The sequence below is a fragment of the Balearica regulorum genome, chromosome 1, assembly GCF_011004875.1.
Source record: "Balearica regulorum gibbericeps isolate bBalReg1 chromosome 1, bBalReg1.pri, whole genome shotgun sequence".
Lineage (NCBI taxonomy): Eukaryota > Metazoa > Chordata > Aves > Gruiformes > Gruidae > Balearica > Balearica regulorum.
This window is the reverse complement of record NC_046184.1, coordinates 80985668-81005691: the sequence shown is the minus strand read 5'-3', so window position 1 is coordinate 81005691 and position 20024 is coordinate 80985668. Positions and strand designations below refer to the sequence as shown.

The following is a 20024-nucleotide window of genomic DNA, read 5'->3' as shown; positions in this document are numbered from 1 at the left end:
AAAATGTCTAAAGGGCTGGATTTTGTTCCAACATAGCACAAAAACAAATTTCAAAGCTTCTCCCCCTACCCTCCTCCTTTAAATTGAATTCTTGTTCTCCAGCCAGCCCAGCTTGCTAATAGTTTTGTGTAAGTTAAATAGACCAGACACGTTTGTTCCTGTTGGTATTTAATAGATATTCAGTCTCAAAAATGGAACAAATAAAACAATCTATGTTAAGCGATGTTAGAAGCTAAACTCAAGACTAGACCTAGAGAGGGGCAGCTTAACGGCTTAAGGTTTCAGAGCACTAAATGAAAATACATGCATCATTGAAAGCATGCTTACTATGCACATTTGGAGAGGGTATGTTTGTAAGTCTTCCTTCAACAGGGGTCTAAAAGCTGCCTGTATCTTTCAGGTTAATTACCTATAGATTCGGATTCACCTGGAGGCTTTATGAGTAGAAACAGCACGGATCGGCTGGATCGCTGTACCTTAGGAGAAGGCAGGGTCAGGGAGCCGGTAACACAGGACGCGGCGGCCTGCGACCTCGCTCCTCACCTAGCCGGAGCCGGAGCCGGAGCCGGAGCCGGAGCCGGAGCCGGGCGGCAGCGTCCCGCTGGGGCCGGGGCCGGGGCCGGGGCCGGGGCCGTGGCCGGGACCGGGCCGGGCGGCGGGGGGCGCCCGGGGGCAGGTGGCCGGCGTCGGGCGGGCGGAGCGGGCGGAGCGGGAAGCCGGAGCCCGGCACCACCATGGACAGCTCACTGGGGCTCACCGGCCCCGCCGCCGCCGCCGCCGCCCGCCGGAGCCCGTCCGCGCTCCGCCGCCTGCGCCGCCGCGGGGTGCCAGCCGCCTGCACCGCGGGGCTATAGATAGTAGGGACAGGCTTTATGAATTAATAACTGACTCTTTGCCCTCAAATTTGAAAATTATTCCTTTCGGTGTCTACTGGATTCTAGGAACCAGACAGAAGATTTGGCAAAACCCTCTTCGGTTCCCCACAGCTTTTTTTTTTTTTCTTTTTTTCTGTTGGTTTTTTTTTTTTTTTTTCCTACAGTGCATTAAATTAAATGCATATTGTGTAAATAAACCGCTCATTGTGTCAATAGCTGAACTTGAGGAGCTCCAGCCGCCTCTCGCTCAGCTACTCTATCATTGTTTAATAAAGGAGATTATTGTGCGCAGATGGAGTGCCACGGAACGTCTGGGTCTTGCTGATGGGGAGGAAAAAAAACGGTGTCTTTCTCCCTAAGCAATCTTTTCGCCCAGTTAGAAGATTATACCAAGTCGGACGCGGACTAAGGAGTTTCTCATCCCTGACAGCCACGGGATAGTCAGAGGGGGGGAAGGCAACCTTTATAGGAGCTGGGGACAGCAGAGCACAAGAGGGCTAGGTTGCGGGCGAGAATGAGTATGTGCTAGAAAGCCTGCCTAAATCTGCAAGCAATTGCTTTTGCTACTAGCTGCATAACAGTCTTGCCCTCAAGACCACCCCGGGAGCTCTGGAAAAAAAAAAAACCAACACTGGGACTTCGCACCTTGCCTGCAGAGAGCTGCGCTCGCTGGCTTTGCGTCTTGCTAGATCACAGGGGTTGTGCAAGTCTCAGGGGATTTCTGGTCCTCGCAGGAGTCCAGCAATCGGTGTTCTGCCGCTCCCTTCCCTTCCCTTCCCCGCCAGATTCTCAAGCAGTCAGCATGCCTGTGTTTTTTTGCTGAACACCATTTTTTCCACCCTGGGAAGACTGGGGAGGTTAAACTCCCCGTCTGAACCGAAGCCCTGGACGAGTGCAACTGAGGTTATAGAAATCCGGGAGGGGAAATGACGAAAATGTTTTATTGTGAATAAAACAAGAGGGAGGAGGGAGAGGCGGAACTTCACAAAGGTGAAGGATGGGAAGTTTGCGGAGCTAAGGATTTAGCCTGTCTCTGAGCACCGACCGGGGGCTTAGTCATTATTTCCTTCTGTCTCTCTGAGGCTGCAATGGCAACTCCTCTCCGATTAGCTGAACCTGTCCTAGTTGTCCGGTTGTTTCTTTTTTTTTTTTTTTTTTTTTTTTTTCCTTTCAGGGGAAGGTTTTGCTCCAGAGCGACGTTTGGGGGAGCCCGGTCGCCCGCCCGTCCGCAACCCCTGGCCCTTTTCCCCGCTCGGGAATTATGTGCCAAACCTGGAAGCGGGACTTATGTTCCTAGCCAAGCTCCCAGGTCAACTTCCTCGTAGGAAAGCTGATTTATGCCTGTTTATACGTATGGAAAAAGGAGGCAGAAGCCAAGCGCGGCATACCTCCAAAATCTCATTGTCTTTGAGGCGAGAAGGGGGGGGAGAAAAGGGAGGCAGAAAACCTAAAATGATAAGATCTGCCTTGTCGCGGCAGGGAGGACTTGATCAGAAAGGCAAACACAGGGTTTTGCCTCAGCAACCCGCGGCTGAAGACTTTTTTCAGGTCCGACAAAACGACCGGTCCCTCCGTTCGCCCCGGCTGGGAAAACAACCGGTCGCCGCAAGCACCTCGCCTTGGCGACGAGCCCTACCGTAACCGAGGCCCCGACAGGTGAAATCCGGACAAAATTGTGCCTTTTCCCCGTTCCTAGACACGGGATTAGCTGTGCCCCGGGGGTGCCCTATGCGCGGAGCGATGCTTTGGCGCAGGTGTGGGGACGGGAATCGCGCCGGACGGCGCGATTCCCGTCCCCACACCTGCGCCAAAGCATCGCTCCGCGGGTCCTTCCTCCCCTCCAGCCTCATCCTCTCACCCCCCCACCCCCCCCGAAGCCCAGAGCTGGCAGAGAGGAGCGGTCAGGTCCGGCGGTGTTAGATGCTGCAGGTGGCGGTGGGTCCTTCCCCGGGAGCTGCTTCTCTGGGTGCGCATCCCCGGCTCCGCGCAGCCGGGCGGGTACCATCCATCGGGGAAGGGGAAAGTTTAAAATATGGTAGAGGGAATTCTTCGCCCCGTCCTGCCACGGAAGAAGGCTCGGGCTTGCGGTGAGGCTAGGTACCAGGATGAGTTTGCTCACGAGTTAAGCATTTGTGTAGGTGGCAGGAGAAAAAGCCCTGCGCCGGTTGTTGCAGATGACAAACAGGCTTCAGAGAAGAGGCGGGGGGGCGGGCAGGGCATGGTATCATGGTATGATAGTAAGTCTCCTAAACGGGTTTGGCACTGCTCAGTTCCTGCCATATTAGCAAGCCATAGTTGGGTTGTATTTTTTTTTTTTTTTCCAAGCCCACTGAGGCAGAGATGAGGCAAACTCAGCCATAGGAAGGTGGTTAGTGATGTCACAAGTTTGATCTTTTCAATAAAAGCAATAGAGAAGGGTCTCCCTCACTATATATATTAGGAGAAGCTTCTGTTCTTCATAATAAAAAGAGCAGCAAGGGAGAAAAGCACCTGCTTTTAACACCCTTTATTTAGCACTAATCTGTTGCAGGCAGAATAAAGACTCTGTAGGGCTGGATTTCTTTTGAAAAGTGTTACTTTTTTCATTTATTTCACTTTTTTTTTCTTTTTCTTAAGGATAGAACATAGTTTTGGAAGCGATTGCTGAGAAGATCAACCACTGTTGGCCAGGGTGATCTCTGAGAGGCACAGAGGGCTGTAACTCAAGGAAAAGGTGAAGTAATAAATTGTGAAGAAACTTCAGTTTTCCAAGTTTATAAAGGCTATTTATTTTTCCTGAGTCCGTAAGGGTTGGGTTTTTGGTGTTTGGGGTTTTTTTATTATTATTTCTGGGGGAAAGGAAATTCTAAAAATATTTGATGGACCCTTTACCTTTAACATGAGCAATAGACCTGTGAGTGTGTGGGGGCTGTTTTCAGGGGATGTCACAATTATTTTTAATTAGACGAAAGGGCAGTGTAAATCAAAGAAGTCTATTAGCTATACATTTTAAGTTATAGCCTACCAGGTGTTCAGGGAATTTATTTACAGCATAAACGATTTAATGTTTTCAGCATGATTTCTATTTCAGCTCTTATGTGTTCGGTTTTATTTGCCTATGTGGTATGAAATTTGGCTAAGGATCTGGGCTTTTAAATTGTGGCAGCAAGCGTCGTTTAATGCAAAATAACCTGCAGGTAGAAAAATTATTTGCTTTGCACCTCAACTTTCTCCAGAAAGCGTTCCTTAATACGGGAACAGGATGAGAAGGAGCAACCAGCCGGCACACCTCGGTGTTTTGTTGCGGCTTGTGAGGGTGTTGGGAAAGCATTGCTGCAAATCAGGCTGTCAGTGGCAGAAACAAGTGACCCCCTCCGTACCTGGGGGCAACGGCGCTGCCCGCGGGCAGGTCGCTCCGGGGAGGTTTCGGCGGGGCGCGGAGCGGAGCCCCGCGGAGAGTGCGCGGCCGCGGAGCCGTGAGGGGTCCCGGGATGTTACCGGGACGGAGCCGGCGTCCCCAGGTGTTCCTCGCTGTCCGCCTGGACAGGGCCACAGCGTGGGGGAGAGCCCATCCTCTGCCGTCAAAGAGGAGATTGGCTCGCAAAGTATTTCCCTTTCGAAGAGCCGCCGGGGATGGGGGCAAGGGGCGCAGCAACCCCCCAGGCTTTCTCCCTGTACTTTACTTCGTAATAGCCGGGGGCAGCTTCTTGCGCGAGCCGGCTGTATAAAGGGGGCGGATTGTGTCACCTTTGTTTTTTACATAAGTGTTTCCCTGTGATGGAAAAAATTTGGGGAGGGGGGGGTGGGGGGCTGCCGGCAGGGCGCGGGGGCGACGGTCTGTCCCCGGAGGGGGGCTGGCCGCGCTCCCGCCGCTCCGGGCACCGCCGCCCCTGCCGCCGCCGCTGCCCCCGCAGCCCCGTGCCGCTGCCCGCCTCGCACGGCAGCGCAACCTGACACAGATATTTGCAACGCCCTGGCCAGATTGACGGAGGGAATAGTGGAAGGCGAAAGAGGGAGAGGAGGAGAAAACTTTCCACTAATTTACTTTTTTTGGCCAGGAGCGCCTGCGTTCATAGACTGCGAGTCCTTCCCCCAGCCCAACCCCTTAGCCCCCCCTCCCCTTTACTAGCGTACAATTAACATCATTAAGAATCAGCCCTCCAGCTAATAAGGGAACTGCGGCGAACAACGGTAGGTGTGTGAAAGGAAAGGCGGCAACGATCTCAGGTTGGGCTTTTGGGCTTGATCTAAAAAGTATCGCCACTGATGGGGGGGATCGCCCTTTCCACGGTGCTACGGCAGGGGAGGCACTGACCTCGGGGTAAACACAGAAAAGGGAGCGGTGGGGGCAGAGAGAGAGAGAGAGAGGGAGAGGAGCTCGGCTGCAGAAGATGCGAAGAGCTTGGCCGGAATCCTTAGGGTCTGCTGAGTGCATGTGCTGTCGGGTGTTTCCCTTTCTCCGCTCCTTTTTGATTCCGGTCCCGGGAAGCGCTGATTTCTAGTCTCCTATTCGGCTGTGGGTATCCCGCCCGGGCTCTAGCTCTCTCCGCACATGTTCCTAGGGCGCCATCTCTTTGCAAAACCCTCCGTCCTCCCGCAGGTCTCCCAGAGGCTGCTTCGGAGCGTGTGAACATCGCAGGCTCCAGCCCAATCCAACCTGCGGAGCCAAGCATGCTTCCCAGCCTCTGAGCCTCCCCGGGCTACCTACCGCTCCTCTGAGACCTCTCGGGCTCTCCAGCTAGGCACGGCTCTTTGCTGGAGTTCCCTTTCCTTGTTACAGTTGTGGATCCAACTTTCCGGAAACAGAGGACGTGAACCTGACTTTTTTTTTTTTTTTTTTTTTTTTCCTTTTTCCAGAGGTATACTTAAAGACAGATGTATAGATGCATCCCCCTCCTCCCCGCCTGAATCTCTGTGTGTGTGTGTGTGTGTGTGTGTGTGTCCCTGCGCGAGTGTTTACAGAGAAGAGGCTAGCTGTGCTGGCTTTTGGGAATCTTTCCTTATCTGCAAAGAGAGCTGCTCCTGTAACATAAAGCCCTGAGACAGCGGCTTAGCGGACTAGGGTTGAACACGGCTCGTAGGAGACAAATGGACGCGCTCTCTAACTCGATTCAGATAGGAGCTAGGTGATTTATTTTTTTTAACTATATATTGAGAGAGACCTTGCCTCCAGGCAGCGAGAGACAGAGAAAGAGGGAGGGAGGGAAGGAGGGAGGGAGGGAGAGGCAGACAGCAAGGAAGGGAGAGAGACGGAGCGAAGTTTGGAAGGAGTGAGCCGCTGCCGAGAGCTCAGGAAGTTTGCTTTTCCTTCCCAACCTCGGAGCTGGTAGAGCCGAAAGCGGGTATGCTTGAGGACGGCGCTGGCGCATGTCTCACTCGGGACTGATCTCCCTTTCCTTGCAGGTTTTAAGACCCGGAGGATACAATGTTCACTAAACTCTTCCAGCAGTGGAGTTTCGCAGTGTTTCTGCTGAGCTATTCCGTGCCCTCGTACGGGAGATCAGTAGAGGGGATCAGCCGCAGACTGTGAGTTTCTCTTTTTTTTTTTTTTTTTTTTTCCTCTCTCGCTTCGGTGACGGTGCGGGTGGGGAGGGAGGTGGCCGGGTTCCCCGGGTCGGTGCCGGCGGCAGGAGCAGCCCGGGGCGGGGGGGGGGTGTCTGCAGCCTCCAGCAGCGCTCCCGGCGCGGCTCCGGGTTACCTGCCCCAGGTGCTCACTGGTGGTGTCTAAGCGGTAGGCAGAGGGCGTTTGGGGCAGGGAAAGGGCGCTTTGCTGCTGCCTGAACCTGTAAAGCTTCTGGGAAGGAGATGTTAAAGCCGAGGGTCTCTTCTTCTGAGGGAGATCAGCAATGCAGCTGTGTGCTTGTCCACCATGCGCTGCTGCCCATGCACCTTTCTGCGACCTGGGAGGGTCCTAGTAGGGAGCATCCCGATTTATCAAACTGCTGTACGGTACACCAAGTACCATACACTTCTTCAGCACTGGCATGGAGCCAATATTGATAAGGGCAGGGGAAACGTGCAGTAGTGAGGGCCATCATGAAACTGAAGTGCCAAAAAAGTTTCTTTGGATTTTTGTCACTTCAGAAAAAAAAAAAAAAAATCCAAAGGGAGTCCAGTATCTGACTTGGAGGCAGAAGCATATTTTTGATAAAGGATAATGTAACTTATGAGAGTCTGTTCAGGAAATAACCTTTTTGCTCTTTCCAAATAATCAACATGGTTTACACTAATACCCCTACGCAGAGTGCGGAAGAGAAGCCACTGGGCTGATGTAGGAGCAGCTGTCTCACACATCAAACTCACTGGCTTTCACTGCACTTGCATCAGATTTTCTAAGGAAGAAACACTGCAGTCATACTGGGGAGAGCTGTATTGTTACTAAGTTCAAAAGGAAGTCAGGTTGAAGAAAGAGGGTTGGAAAATCCAATCACAAATTATGGGGAAACATGACACAGCAAACAATTTCAGATGGGTTTCCTTGTAACTGTTTTATTACATATATAAGGACAAGATCTCCAAATAGCACTTCCTCTGCCATTCAAGCAACAACAAAAAAATCCCTCAGGTGAAGTGACTTCAGACACACCTAAACCTTGGCACCAGACAGACAGCTATGATAAATCTCCTCCAGCAAATTGTGTAGAACATGTTATTGCTGATATTTCTTCCCAGTACATTAATGCTTAGCTGCTTTGTACTCCTGCAAAATATTATTTCTTTCATTTGAGACTATTTTATTGGGATATAGAGGAACTAAACTTCAGATTCAGAAATTTAAAAAAAAATAAAATAATTGAAGTACAGTCAAATGTTGTATGTACTTGGCTAGGAAACTCTGAAATGGATCTAAGCCAAATTTGTTTTTAAAAAAGTTAGATTTGCTAAGAAACACTCTTTCTCTTTTTGAAGCTAGTGTTGTTCTAACACTTGTTTTTAAAGGTCAGGATTAGAGGTCTTCCCAACATCCCCATTCCATCCTGACAGGGGGGAAAAAAAGTGGAAGCTGAACAGTCAAAATGCATTTCTCAGCTCCCTCTTTGCTATGGCATGTAAAACACACAGAAGAAACCAGTTAGCTGTCAGTTAGTGGCATTCACGTAGTTTTATTTGTGGGTACAGCACAAACACAGACACCACATTCAAACATGTGTCCTGTTTTAATATCACCACAAACCATTCCTAGAGTTAATGGTTAATAACTCACTTAAGCCTAGAGATATTTTTTTTCAGTCAAAGGCTTAAACCAGTAACGGATGAAAATACTGAAGCACGTTATTATAGCCATGCAAAAATAATCAAAATTACATAGGCCTAATTCTACAGACTTTACTGAGGCAAATCTCGCATGGAAAGCAATAGCAAATTGTCCCAAGAAAAGATTGCCAGACTTATTATTTGTTATAGAAATGCTTTAGCTGCTAAAGAACTTCTGAGAAACCCAGTAATGCCTCAAAGTGAAATTAGATATTTTTATCAGCATGCCCAGACACTGCAGCATCGTGTCCCCAGATCTCTTCAAAATATTTTTCCTAACCCTGAGATAGGCTGAGCAGCTTTCACTCCCTTTGGAGCCAGTGGCAAGGGCACTCAGTCTTGCAAAATCCAGACAGAGAGCTGACTGAATCCTTTCCAGTTATTTTGCTGAACTTACGATTAGACCCAATGTGAATAGTCAAGGATAATAACGGCTAAATAAGAGCAACTCTGAGACAGAAAGTTGTCGCTTGAAGAATGTTGCCTCTCAGTGACGCTAAATAGCTAGTGAAAAAAATAAAGAAAGAATGTGCCTGAAAAGAACAGCTTATCTAGAAGTACATGAAGTCAGAATAGTCACAAGTCATGGATTTCTACTGTTTTCCTCGTAATGAGACATTAAGTCTCGTATGTGCATAGTGTACTTGGATACAGTAATCAGTTTGGACACTCCAGTCAAATACAAACCATCAACATGCTTCTCTCAGAAGTGCCTACCACGTGTAAGCTTAGCATTTACTGGGCTTGGTTTGGGGTCAGACTCTTTTTCCTTGAATGAGAGGTGCATTTTATAGAAGGATGGAAGGGACCTCTAGTGGGTCATCTTAACCCTAACAGCCTAATATTTTTTTATATATCGTACCCATTATGTGAATGCAATCATTCCAGTTTCCACTGCCTTCCTACTCTGTGTGTGGGTGAGATATTGTTGATATCTCCATTATGAAGCACTTCTTACATCAGCCTTCTTGGGCAAGTATTTTTCCCTGATTTACAAACACAGGAGTTGTTTGAATAACTAAGGCAGAAGGTCAAAGAGATATGTATCTACCACATCTTCTTTGTTTTACGGAGATTTTTGATCTAGAGTATACAAAGGAAATTGGTAGGCAAAATGTAATCCTTAAGTCTGGCTGAGTAATAAAAGTCATGTGAAATGTAACACTACGTAATGTTATACAATCATCTGGAATAGCAGAATGTTATTTGGGGCCAGACTTGATGCTAAATATCATACAGACATTTAAACAGAAACCCACCCTCTTTGGCACACTAACCCCTCACACGTCAATCCCTGCATTATTTTGGAAATGCATACTCACTCAAGATGTAGATCTTCTAATGCTCTTTGACTGCCTTGTGTGTGCTGGAACAAAATCTTTAGGTTTCAGCTCTGTAAAATGGAATAGCTTTTCAATCAAGAGTGCTTTAATAACAGGCTTTAGAGATTCAAGATTTTGTCACAGTGGGTAAATTGATCAAATACACATTACAGGATTAAGGCAGCTTTAGGTTGTCTGTGATAAAAGGAATTATCCTTGGTAGTTTACAAGAGGCAGTAGGAAAGCTTTGCTCATCACATGAGACATAATGTTTTAGACTCAGTAAAGCACTAAGATTTTGTATGCTTTTTATAAACTAGAAGAGTGAAAGGAGAACTGCATTTCCCATGCAAATGTCCTGGGAAAATAGATTACTGAAGCTAGGAATGTAATGTGAGCCACAATGGACAGCTTGACAAGCAGCACAGAAGTATGCCACTCAGAGGAGTCTAAGGTACAAGTTTTATTAGCACACTCGCAAATCAGCCTGGCCTTAATGAGAAGGTTGTTGGAGATGGCTGTTGGAGAGCTTCAGGGAGTGCACTGGTCAAAAAAAATTCTCCTGGGGGAGATCTTGAGCTTGTGTTAATGGTCACAGCTGCACTGAAGAGAAAGAAAGAATATGGGTTCAGCTCAGTATTCTCACATTGCATTTTTACTTAGGGACATTGACTTGAAGGGCATAAAATATTTGCCATAAAGCCTGAAGTCATCCAAAACTGACTTTGGGATGCTTAAAACATAGAAAATGTTTGGTCAAATGTGTGCTCACAAATATGAGTATATCTAGGCCCGATTTTGAGCAAGCACCCCTACTGTGTGACTTCATGAAAAAACAACAGTCAGCTTTCATTGTAGAATGGGGGAAAGCTGCTATTTGAATTTTACACTGAGTAACAGAGATGTAATATCACTTGAACCCGTCACTGGAACCCAGTACTCAAAAAGTGCAGCTCTACAAAGACAAAAAGTGAAGGAGATGCTCTTAAACCAATGCTACTTGAAGTTGCCAATTTCAAATAGCTCTACTGTTGATCAAGTCACAAATCTAAAGGGTTTGGCTGAAGGAACTGAGAAAGATAAATTGCAGAACACTCCCAATTGTTTAGCATACTATCTTTGTCTACCACATTTTGAAACCTGGTAATGTAGCAGGATAATTAGGGATGGGACGGAAGGAAGGAATATCCACTCACAGTTATGTGTCTTCTCCCATTTCACCCACATGCAGAAACAACTTCTTATCCAGCTAGCTGACCAAATGATTATACGAGAGACAAGGCAGTGAATTCATTTTCTTTGGCCAGTAAGAATCCAGTCACATGCAGTACCCTGATGCAAGATGAGAGGATACATAGCCAATCTCAGCACACTGAAGTAGGGCAATTGGAAGGATAAACGCTATTATAACATGCATGGGAACATAGCTAAAATCCCAGCTTGCGCTCTTTCTCTGGTTCACAGTGCAGCTGTGCATCTATCCCACATCAAGGAAAAAGCATGCATTTTCTCATGGATATTTATTATCCAGGTGCCACTTGTATCTTCTTTCCTCAGATGTTTCGTACCTTCTTTGCCAGTAGAACATCTCTGAAAGACAGATGGCTAAACATCCCCCAGTTCTTTGAAAATAAGACAGAGGTTAGTCAACCAAAAGGTCACAAATTCTGGAAAAGTACCAGAGACGCACTCAAACAAACCAGGATGCTCTTGAAGAAGACCCAGTGAAGAGAGCTAGCATAAAACTCAGAGAGCACAGCAGACAAGAAATTTGCTCCCAAAAGTTTATGTTTAATAGAATACTAGAAAGGCATCTAAAACCATAATTAGACACAAGTGGCCACGCAGTAAAATCTACAGGAGTGGCTGAGGCTCACTTCAGCTGATGCTCAGGCTGCTGCCTCTCTGGCAGCTCATTATGGACTGAAGTGCCTACATTTTAGGCACACAAATTCGAACATTTTTCCATTACACTCCTGCACTTATTTAAATGCACTTTTATGTATTTATTTATGTTTTTGAAGTAGATGACTGAGCAGAAGAAAATTATTAGAATGATGCTGTATAAACATTGCTTCCGGCTTCATTACAAGTACTTGTTATTCCCTCCCTTGCGGGACTGCTCCATTATCTGATCCTTTAGTTTTCCTGTCTCTGACAACTGCCTTCCTACTTTTACTGCCTGAAGCGTGATATATTAAGAGTTGTAATGCTTTCCTAGAACACAGCAGTGACTAATCCGACTCCAGGTCTAGTGGTGTATGATCGGTCAGCTGAGAATTATTACCCGCTGAGGTCTTTCCCTTCTCTGTAGGGAGCAGCTACTCTGAGAAGCAGGACTTGCTCCAGCAATCTGACTTAACTGGATGTCTCCAAGCCTGAGAGCTGGTACACAGGCACTGTGGGGCTGCCGTTGCCAGAGGAGAGAGGAGTTCTGCCAAGTACTGGGCAATAACCAAATCCTAAATGTTTTCTGTTTTGTTTTGTTTTTTTTCCCCCTCGTCTCTTCTCTTTCTTTAGCAAACGGGCTGTATCAGAACATCAGCTATTGCATGACAAGGGCAAGTCAATCCAAGATTTACGAAGAAGAATATTCCTTCAAAATTTAATTGAAGGTGTCAACACTGCAGAAATCCGTGCAACTTCAGAGGTTTCACCTAATCCTAAGCCCGCGACCAACACGAAGAACTACCCTGTCCGATTTGGTAGTGAAGATGAAGGCAGATACCTAACTCAGGAGACAAACAAATCACAGACCTACAAGGAGCAGCCCCTGAAGGTATCGGGGAAGAAAAAGAAAGCAAAGCCTGGAAAACGTAAGGAACAAGAGAAGAAAAAGAGGCGAGCCCGTTCGACTTGGCTAAATTTTGGCATATATGGAAGTGGCATGACCGAGAGCCCACTCTTGGATGACTCTGTTACTACACATAATTACACTTTAAGGTAATTCTGCTACATCCTTTTGGGGGGGCATACCAAATATTTACTGAAATTGTTATGCTTTGGTGTGTGAGGCCGAGGCCTCACTCAAGCCTGGAGTAATAGCATGCCTTTACACTCATAACTGGGCAGTGGCTTTTCAAGCAGTGCACAGTCTCAAGGTGCTTTCTGGAGGTAGGTACCCTTTCCACCTTGCACTGGTGGCAAAGTCTTTTTTTCCTATGACAAACAATTCAAGTAAACCACTTATTGCCAAGATGAGCTTCCTGAAGCTGGGTGACTAGTAAGTAAAGTTATTTCTGCAAAAAGAAAGCGCATCATAGCCATTAACATTTTCTTTCCTGTTTTAACCGTAGTGTCTCTCACTTCAGATCTCGGTCCCACGCTTGGGCCTCAGCAGATTGAAAGCTTTGAGTTTTATTTAAGGCTCTGCATCTATAAAATGGCGAAGTTTTCTTTCCTCCCTCTCAACGCCTCCCCTTTTTGGCAACTTTCCTACCCTCGCTTTACAGTTTTTCATTTTACTGTTTAACCTTAGGGGAGAACACGGAAAATTTCTCTCTTAGTAATATCTGCAAACAATGCAGACCAGCCTTTTGCCATAAAATTTTCCCTGCCATTAGGACTTTTTAATTCAGCTCCATCTTTTTGCCAGCTCGTGAAACAATTACGTTGCTGCTGAAAAATGTTGAGCATTGCTTTTGGAGAGGGACGTGCTTCCCTCATGTATGACAATGAAGGGTTTTCAGGGCAGTGGCGAGCTGGAGACTTCAGCCTAGGTGCCCCAAGCGACTCATTTGCTCGCAGTCATCGCAGCTTGAGTAGAAGTCTGCACACTTGCAGACAAAGCGAAGGCGTCCACTCCTCAGTTCTCCTTAAATGTTTGCATTTTCAACAGCAAAATCCCCACTCTTTTCTCTCCTCTTCAATTTGGAAGAATAGGGACATAAGAGAAGTGCCACTTGCTCACAGTAAATCCCTTAGAAAGAAACGCCAGCTGTGGGATTTACTAAAATGCAGTCTTGGGTTAAGCTTTACAGGCCACAGTTTGCAACGTGCTCTATCGCCTCCACTTCTGTACTAGCATCTACAGGAGTTAGCGGCATTCCGTTCTAGGCATTCAGTGTCCCAGACCGTAAACCAGTTGGCGTGGCTGTAGCAGTTAGCAGTGAAGTACGAGGGGCTGGTTTGTCTCAGCACCTTAGGAAAGGCATGCTCCAGGACTATGGTCAGGAGTTGCCTGAAATTTCTACAGGTGTTAAGACCAATAAATAGCACCTGTCTTTGGCACATAGAAATCTTGAATGTAGGGAAAAAACATCCTAGGGCATTTCGACTGTTACTTCTTTTCCTCACTACCCTGTTTTTGCTTGTATATCCAATGGGATATGTAAAAAATGGACAGGTACAACCCCGTGGATTTTCCTAGTTCAGCCTTTCTGTTTCGAGTACGGTTGGATGGCTGAAGGCAGGCAGCCTTACTGTGGAGCCCAGACTGCTGAAGGCAATCTCCAGCTTTACCTTATGGATATTATTGCCCAACATGCAGTATTTCTCCAGGGCAAAAACCAGATTCCTAAAAAGGAGCTATATTTTAGATACTTCATTGAAGATGATTAAGCAAAAGCCATAAAACAGGAAAACAAAATTCCTCCTTCACAAGTACAGAGCACAATATGCTGGTTCAGCTCTTAAGAAACTGCTAGTATATGAGCTTACAGTTATCCCAGTAGGCTGGCAAAAGATATAATTTCTAAACTTTAAATGTAAGCAAGTCCCAACTCCCTGATATGTGCTTTAGGGGGAGCCAGGTTCAGTGCAGTTGTCTATGCGGTTGTTGGCACAAGGTGGGCAAGCACATTTTAGATGGAGGAATAACCACACCTGAGTGAGGTTGATTCCTCAGCCATACTGAGGTGAATCAGCAGCTTCTACTCTATCTGCAGGTAGGGGACAAGGAAGGTGTGTGCAAAAAGGATTTCCACATGCCACACCAATAGAAGCTGCTTTTGTGGCACCCCTAAGGCTAGCTGCAGCTTAGGAGAAGCATCACCACTTTACAGTGAAGGTGTGGATATGCATAACGCAGCAGGGCAAATGTCAAGGAAGCACAAAGATGAACTTTAAGCACGCTTTTCACTGTATCTCTGCGTTTCTTTTCTGCTCAACGCACTGAAGTAAAATCCTCGTGCCAATTCCCTCTGCCCAATCTCAATCCCAAGATTTGGGGTTTAGGTCAGAAAAAAAGACCAAAAATAATGCGCTCTCTAGATCTTTTAGCTTACTACAGGAAGTATCCCATAAAAGAAGCCAATCTTGCAAAATCTGGGACCAAATCACAGAAAGCAGCTTGCAAGTAGTCGTTAATAGAGAGCCCATTGTCAAGATGTGGCTTAGCTTAAACTCTAAAACAGAGCCTAAAGTCCAAGCCAAATTGAAAAATGTCAGCCTCTTAAAAACAGACCTATGTAGTGCAGGCACACATATACAGTCACACTGTATGACTTGTGTGCCATTATTATACATATTGTAATATAGCCTGAACACACCCTAATATTACTAGTTAATTATTAAGGAGCTTCATGCTAGCATTTCCACTCCAGGCACTTAAAAAATTCTTTCTCATGGACATTCCAGCTATATTCCCACTCCAATTCAATCAAGCTGTTATTACCTAATTTCCTAAGAAACTTTTCAAATGAGTAGACTCCCTAATGTTAAATGTAGTCTCAATTCAATGTGCACATAAAAACCCCCTCTTAAACTCTCAAGGATTTGCTTTTTCTGTGTCTCTCGTGCCCGTACACATCTGCCATGTGGAACGCTACCCACAGCTTTGGCGATCAGTCCAGCAACAGAGCAAATCACGTTCCATCTTATAGCTTCGCATTCCGCCCTATAGCTGTTTCCCAGGGAACCAACGTGCATTACAGAAATGTGCTGTTCACAGGGACAGAAGGGAAAGAAGCCCAACCCTTCAGCATTTCCTGCAGCTCTGCTAAGAAGTAACTTAAAATAATATTGTAGTATAAGTAATATTCTGGCAGGATAGGAGCAGGCTCTGCTTTTGTTCTCATGCCTTCACAAGGAAGGGAGGAGTGCAGAACTCACACCAGGCTTCCAGCACCCCTTAGAAAACTCTCAAATCTTAGGACTGTATACAGCTGACTGTTTCAGCTTTGACTGAATGCAACAGGAGTCAGAGCTTAACGCGACGAGATGCTCGTTTTCTTTCAGTACCCATCTCTTTGACTCATGGAGGGAAAGTTTCAGGATTATAGTCTTTTCATTCATTCAAGCACTTGAAGAGACACACTATCAAGGGTCCATTCAAGACCTGAGCAGCCTTTACTGCATGAGTACTGCATGTACTCATATACATGACAGCACAGAAATATTTACCTCCTAGATGAACAGACCCTTGTCTGACAGGTGGTCTATCAGTAGGAAAGATAGACCAAGTAGCCCCGTGGGACTGTTTTGATCAGAAGCCCAGCACCACACCCAGGCGGTTAAGACAGGAGGGGTACGATTAACACAATGTTCAATAAGGACTTTCTTTTTCTTATCTTCAGAACAAATTTCTCACTTCTCCAACTGTATTACTTTCTTTTCAGCATTTGGTATATTTATTATAGGTTGATGCAATCTTTCTACCTGTAGCACTTGGGAATCTTCTTGCATAAGGCTCTAAAAAATGTTAAAGCCCTGTCTTATTTCTCTGAGTGTCCAGTAGAGTGGAATAGATGGCCTCAGTGTCGTAACAAACTGCAGGTCTTCATACTGCTAGCTGAGCTGCATTGAAGGAAATATAGTAGAAGTCTTGAAAAGATGCCTAAAACTGTAGCATTGTTAAACAGGCCCTATTACTGCAAATGTTTACTAGCAACACATTATAGTCTGTGGCACTCTTGCTATTAATTTTGTGTCCATGTAGTTGAAGTGAAAATTAATTTTTCTATTTTTTTCTGTTCTTTTTTTCTTTGCAGGAGGCGCTGATATTTTCAGCAAGAGATTTTTGGAAGACATATTGCAGTATTCTGTAATAGTGAACATATGGAAAGTATTAAAATATTTATTACCTGTAAATATTGTAAATGCTCAGAATAAAACCTTTTTCCCCCATTGCTCTCTGAAACTGCACATTTGGTTATTGTGAATTTTCCTTTTTTTTTTTTTTTTTGCTAAGGCTAAGACAATTATTGTCACATTTACCATAATTTATTTTGTTGACTGGTGTATTTATTTTGTGAACGTATCTTGGTGCTGCTGACTTTCTATATTTTGTAACATAATGCACTTTAGATATACATATCGAGTACATTGATAACTGACCTAAAATGTTCCTGTTTTGTGGTTGACTTCAATGAATGCCTGCATACAATTGTTCAAACTGATTTTCCTTTGTGCATGTATAATAGCAGTATTTTAAAATTTGTAAAGAATGTCTAATAAAATATAATCTAATTAAATCATGACTCAGAAGGAAAAATGTGTCCTTTAGGAATTTCAAGAGCAGGAACACTATTTTTTTTCTTTACTACATTTGAAAATCGTTTTAAATTTAATGTGTTTACATTGGTTCAAACTCCCACATTTTCACATTAGCTTTTACTTAAAAATCACTCAGAACATATTTTGTTCCAGTGCTCTATTTCAAGTCAGCTAAGTTGCTGAACAACCTGGGGGTACTGTCATATAGCTCAGACCCCCACTGCAGGGAAAGCACGATTCCCAACGTTTCCAGCCCCCCAGCCCTGCAAAGGCTGAAGCATTGCACTCTCCGAATGAGAGAATGAGAGGACGTGAAAAGCAGCCCCAGGGCATGCAGCACTTACTACTTCTGGAAGGTGCTCACACATCACATCCCGTAGTCTTGCTCAAAAGACGGATGCTCAGTGTCCTCAGCTCCCACTAACTTTACTCAAAGATGAAAATGTCTACCACATGAGTAAAGTCTCAGCTCTTTGTACTTTGGGACCACCTTATGTTGGCGGGGGGGGGAGTGGGTGAATATATAAAGGAAAGAAAACATGGAAACCACTGTAGGTGACACATCACTAGGTAGTGCTGTATTGCTTGAATAACTTTTCCCGCCACATGGCTGTTTCCGAAAAACATCTGCGTTAATATTACTTCTGCCTTATACCCAGAGAAAATTGCAGTTAAGGGGGAGACCATCTTCATTACTTCATGGTCACTGGCTGCAGAGAACAATAGAAAAAGAATTATGATCTCCTATCACTTTTTTTAAAGTGAACATTTGAGTCCTGCTTCCTATCCCTTTTACTACCACCCACATGTTAATCACAGCAGCTGCTGTGGGGGCAACCTGAATAAAGGAGATTGTTTCACGGAGATATCTGTGCTTTGTAAAATCCTACTGAATTTCCTCTGTCTCACTCCTTTAACATCAGCATCATCAGAAAAATGCAAGCGTGGAAAAATAAATTACAAATCCTGGGAATTTTAAGATAGTTCTTGTAATTGTTGCTCCATTCTGTAGTTGCCAAGCTTTTCTTTTTTCTTCTTCTTTCCTTTTTTTTAAGTGCCATCTTTTTCCATTGCCAAAGTACAGCCATCGTATAATATAAAACAGATGTATTTCTGCTCTCTACCCAATCTTGCAGAAAACTACCTCCAAGAAAGCACTAAAAGCAAGAAAATTTGACAAAAACTTACCCATCCTCCCCCATCCACTTATCCGAAGTGTGAAATTCAAGGCTTCCTTATGTCCAGTTAATTACTACAGCCATAAAGCACATGCATATCATTTCCTTTTCAGATGAAAAATATTATACATGATGAAACATAGCACAACTTCGGGGTTGCATTAAAGAAAAAAGGCATGGTTCCTGCACATTTTCAACTTGGCCTCCTTGCACATCCTGCCTATTTATAGTATCCAGCTAATGCTCGGATTTATACAACTGAAGTTAACTGCAATATATTCAGAAGATGATTTTGTACTTCAGGATTTCCAGCATATCCCAGCTGGAAATAAAACCTAAAGCTGCAGTGGTCAGGGGCAATTTATCTTCATCAGAAAGGATGATCCTCAGCAAACAGGGGACCCGAAGAGCATAAAACAAACCCATACACGCAAATGCTAAACCCTGGCTCTGTGGAACTGGCCACTTCATAAGAGGAGGCCTGATTTTGACGGGCCTCCGGTCTCTCCCATATCTTTATGCTGTTCATTAAGGACTAGCGATTTTTTTTCCTAGTTTCTATATGTAAAATTTGTGATTGTAGCAAATTTAAGTAAAGATGCTGTTTTCTTAAAGACCTTTACACAGGCCTTATAAAACCAGTCTATGGATCCTGTGGTTCACAGACTATCGTTTGAAAGTCACTGCTACAGACCATTGGATTTAACTCCACAAAGCTGAATGAAAGTTTTTTTGAGCACTCAGCTTTGCGGGAAAATTAATTCTGAAGACCCCTATTTCTGAGACAAACTACAGCAGCTTTGCCTTCCTAAGTGGGGGGGTGGGGGGGGGGGGGTGGGGGTAAAATCTTCCAGAGATTTCAGTTTCTCAGTCAGTTCAACCCCCATGATTCAACTTGCCTCAGAGACCCTGCAGTAACCGGGACTTATCCTCATATTTTCTGATATACATGATGTCAAATGTAAGGTATGATTATTTCAGAGGAGGAAAAAAATGGTGCTAGAGCTTCAACCTATGCATTTCATGACATTTTGGAAGATTGTGTTTTTACATTCATGTGTGTCTGACCACTTGATGTTCTACACGGCACACGTGCACACCTAAACGTGCTTAAAATGGACAGTGTTATGGATAAGGAGGCACTCCAAGAATTTGGAAGTACCAGAAGAAAAGTTGCTCATGCAACTTTCATTTGCTCTCTTTGCTCCCACATTACAGTCAGGGCTAGGATTACATGAGCAGATGTTACATTTCTTACTCCTGCCACCTTTCTTCTCTTCCCTCTCCTCCCCTCCACCTCTGCCTTCCCATCCATGTCTCAGTCCTTTTCCTCTGTTGAAACGAAAATCCAGCTCTTGTGTTTTCATCTGATGTCAGCTGCCCTGAGCTCTCCTTGGCTTATGGCCTCTGCTCCCACCATATATGTCACTGCCCTCTACTCATACCTCCTTCCCTCTCTACACCCCAAGTCCTTTCAGCTCTGTTTCTCCTGGTCTCCACCATCCCCAGCAACACCCCAGCTTCCCTCCTCTTCAGGCAGCTTTTCCCAGACCTCACCTCACCCATGTCAGCTTCCTTCACCAGTTTCCTGGCTCAGCAAGTCCCTCTTTTGCATCCTGGCTTGCAGTGACTGATCTTGTGTTTCTCCAAGTTCTTCGTCCCAGCTTTTCTCCTGCTGGGTTATGCTGTCCCCTCAGCAGCCACACCAGCTTCCTCCAGCAGGAAAACCAACCACAGCAGAGCGGGGAGGCTTCCTCCTCACTGTTGCTTTACATCGCCCTATCCCAGTGCCTTTTGCCAATCTCCTGGCTAACCAGGCATTGTGGGGATAGTCCACCTTTGCCCTCGTAGCCTCTGAGCACGAGCCTGCTCAGACAGCAAGGTCTGCACTCCTGGTGGAACATGGGAGCTGGAGGGTGGTAGGGTACCTTTGGTTGTTCAGTAAGGGATGTGCACTCAAAGTCCAGTCATGCAGAGGAGTT

General features: G+C 45.5%; 1 protein-coding gene across 6 annotated transcripts; it reads left to right on the top strand.

The window, feature by feature from the left end:
* The first annotated feature begins 3326 nt into the window (after positions 1 to 3326).
* On the top strand, positions 3327 to 16842 carry PTHLH (parathyroid hormone like hormone). 6 transcript variants are annotated; one of them, XM_075761191.1, is made up of 4 exons: positions 3327 to 3588; positions 6258 to 6380; positions 11951 to 12373; positions 16360 to 16842. In XM_075761191.1, exons 2-4 carry the CDS (start codon positions 6280 to 6282, stop codon positions 16367 to 16369), a joined length of 534 nt encoding a protein of 177 aa, XP_075617306.1. In that variant the 5' UTR covers positions 3327 to 3588; positions 6258 to 6279; the 3' UTR covers positions 16370 to 16842. The 6 variants fall into 6 exon arrangements, with proteins under 6 accessions (XP_075617306.1, XP_075617290.1, XP_075617320.1 ...); XM_075761175.1 differs by lacking the exon at positions 3327 to 3588 and adding an exon at positions 4893 to 5045; XM_075761205.1 differs by lacking the exon at positions 3327 to 3588 and adding an exon at positions 5208 to 5274.
* Positions 16843 to 20024: the final 3182 nt, after the last annotated feature.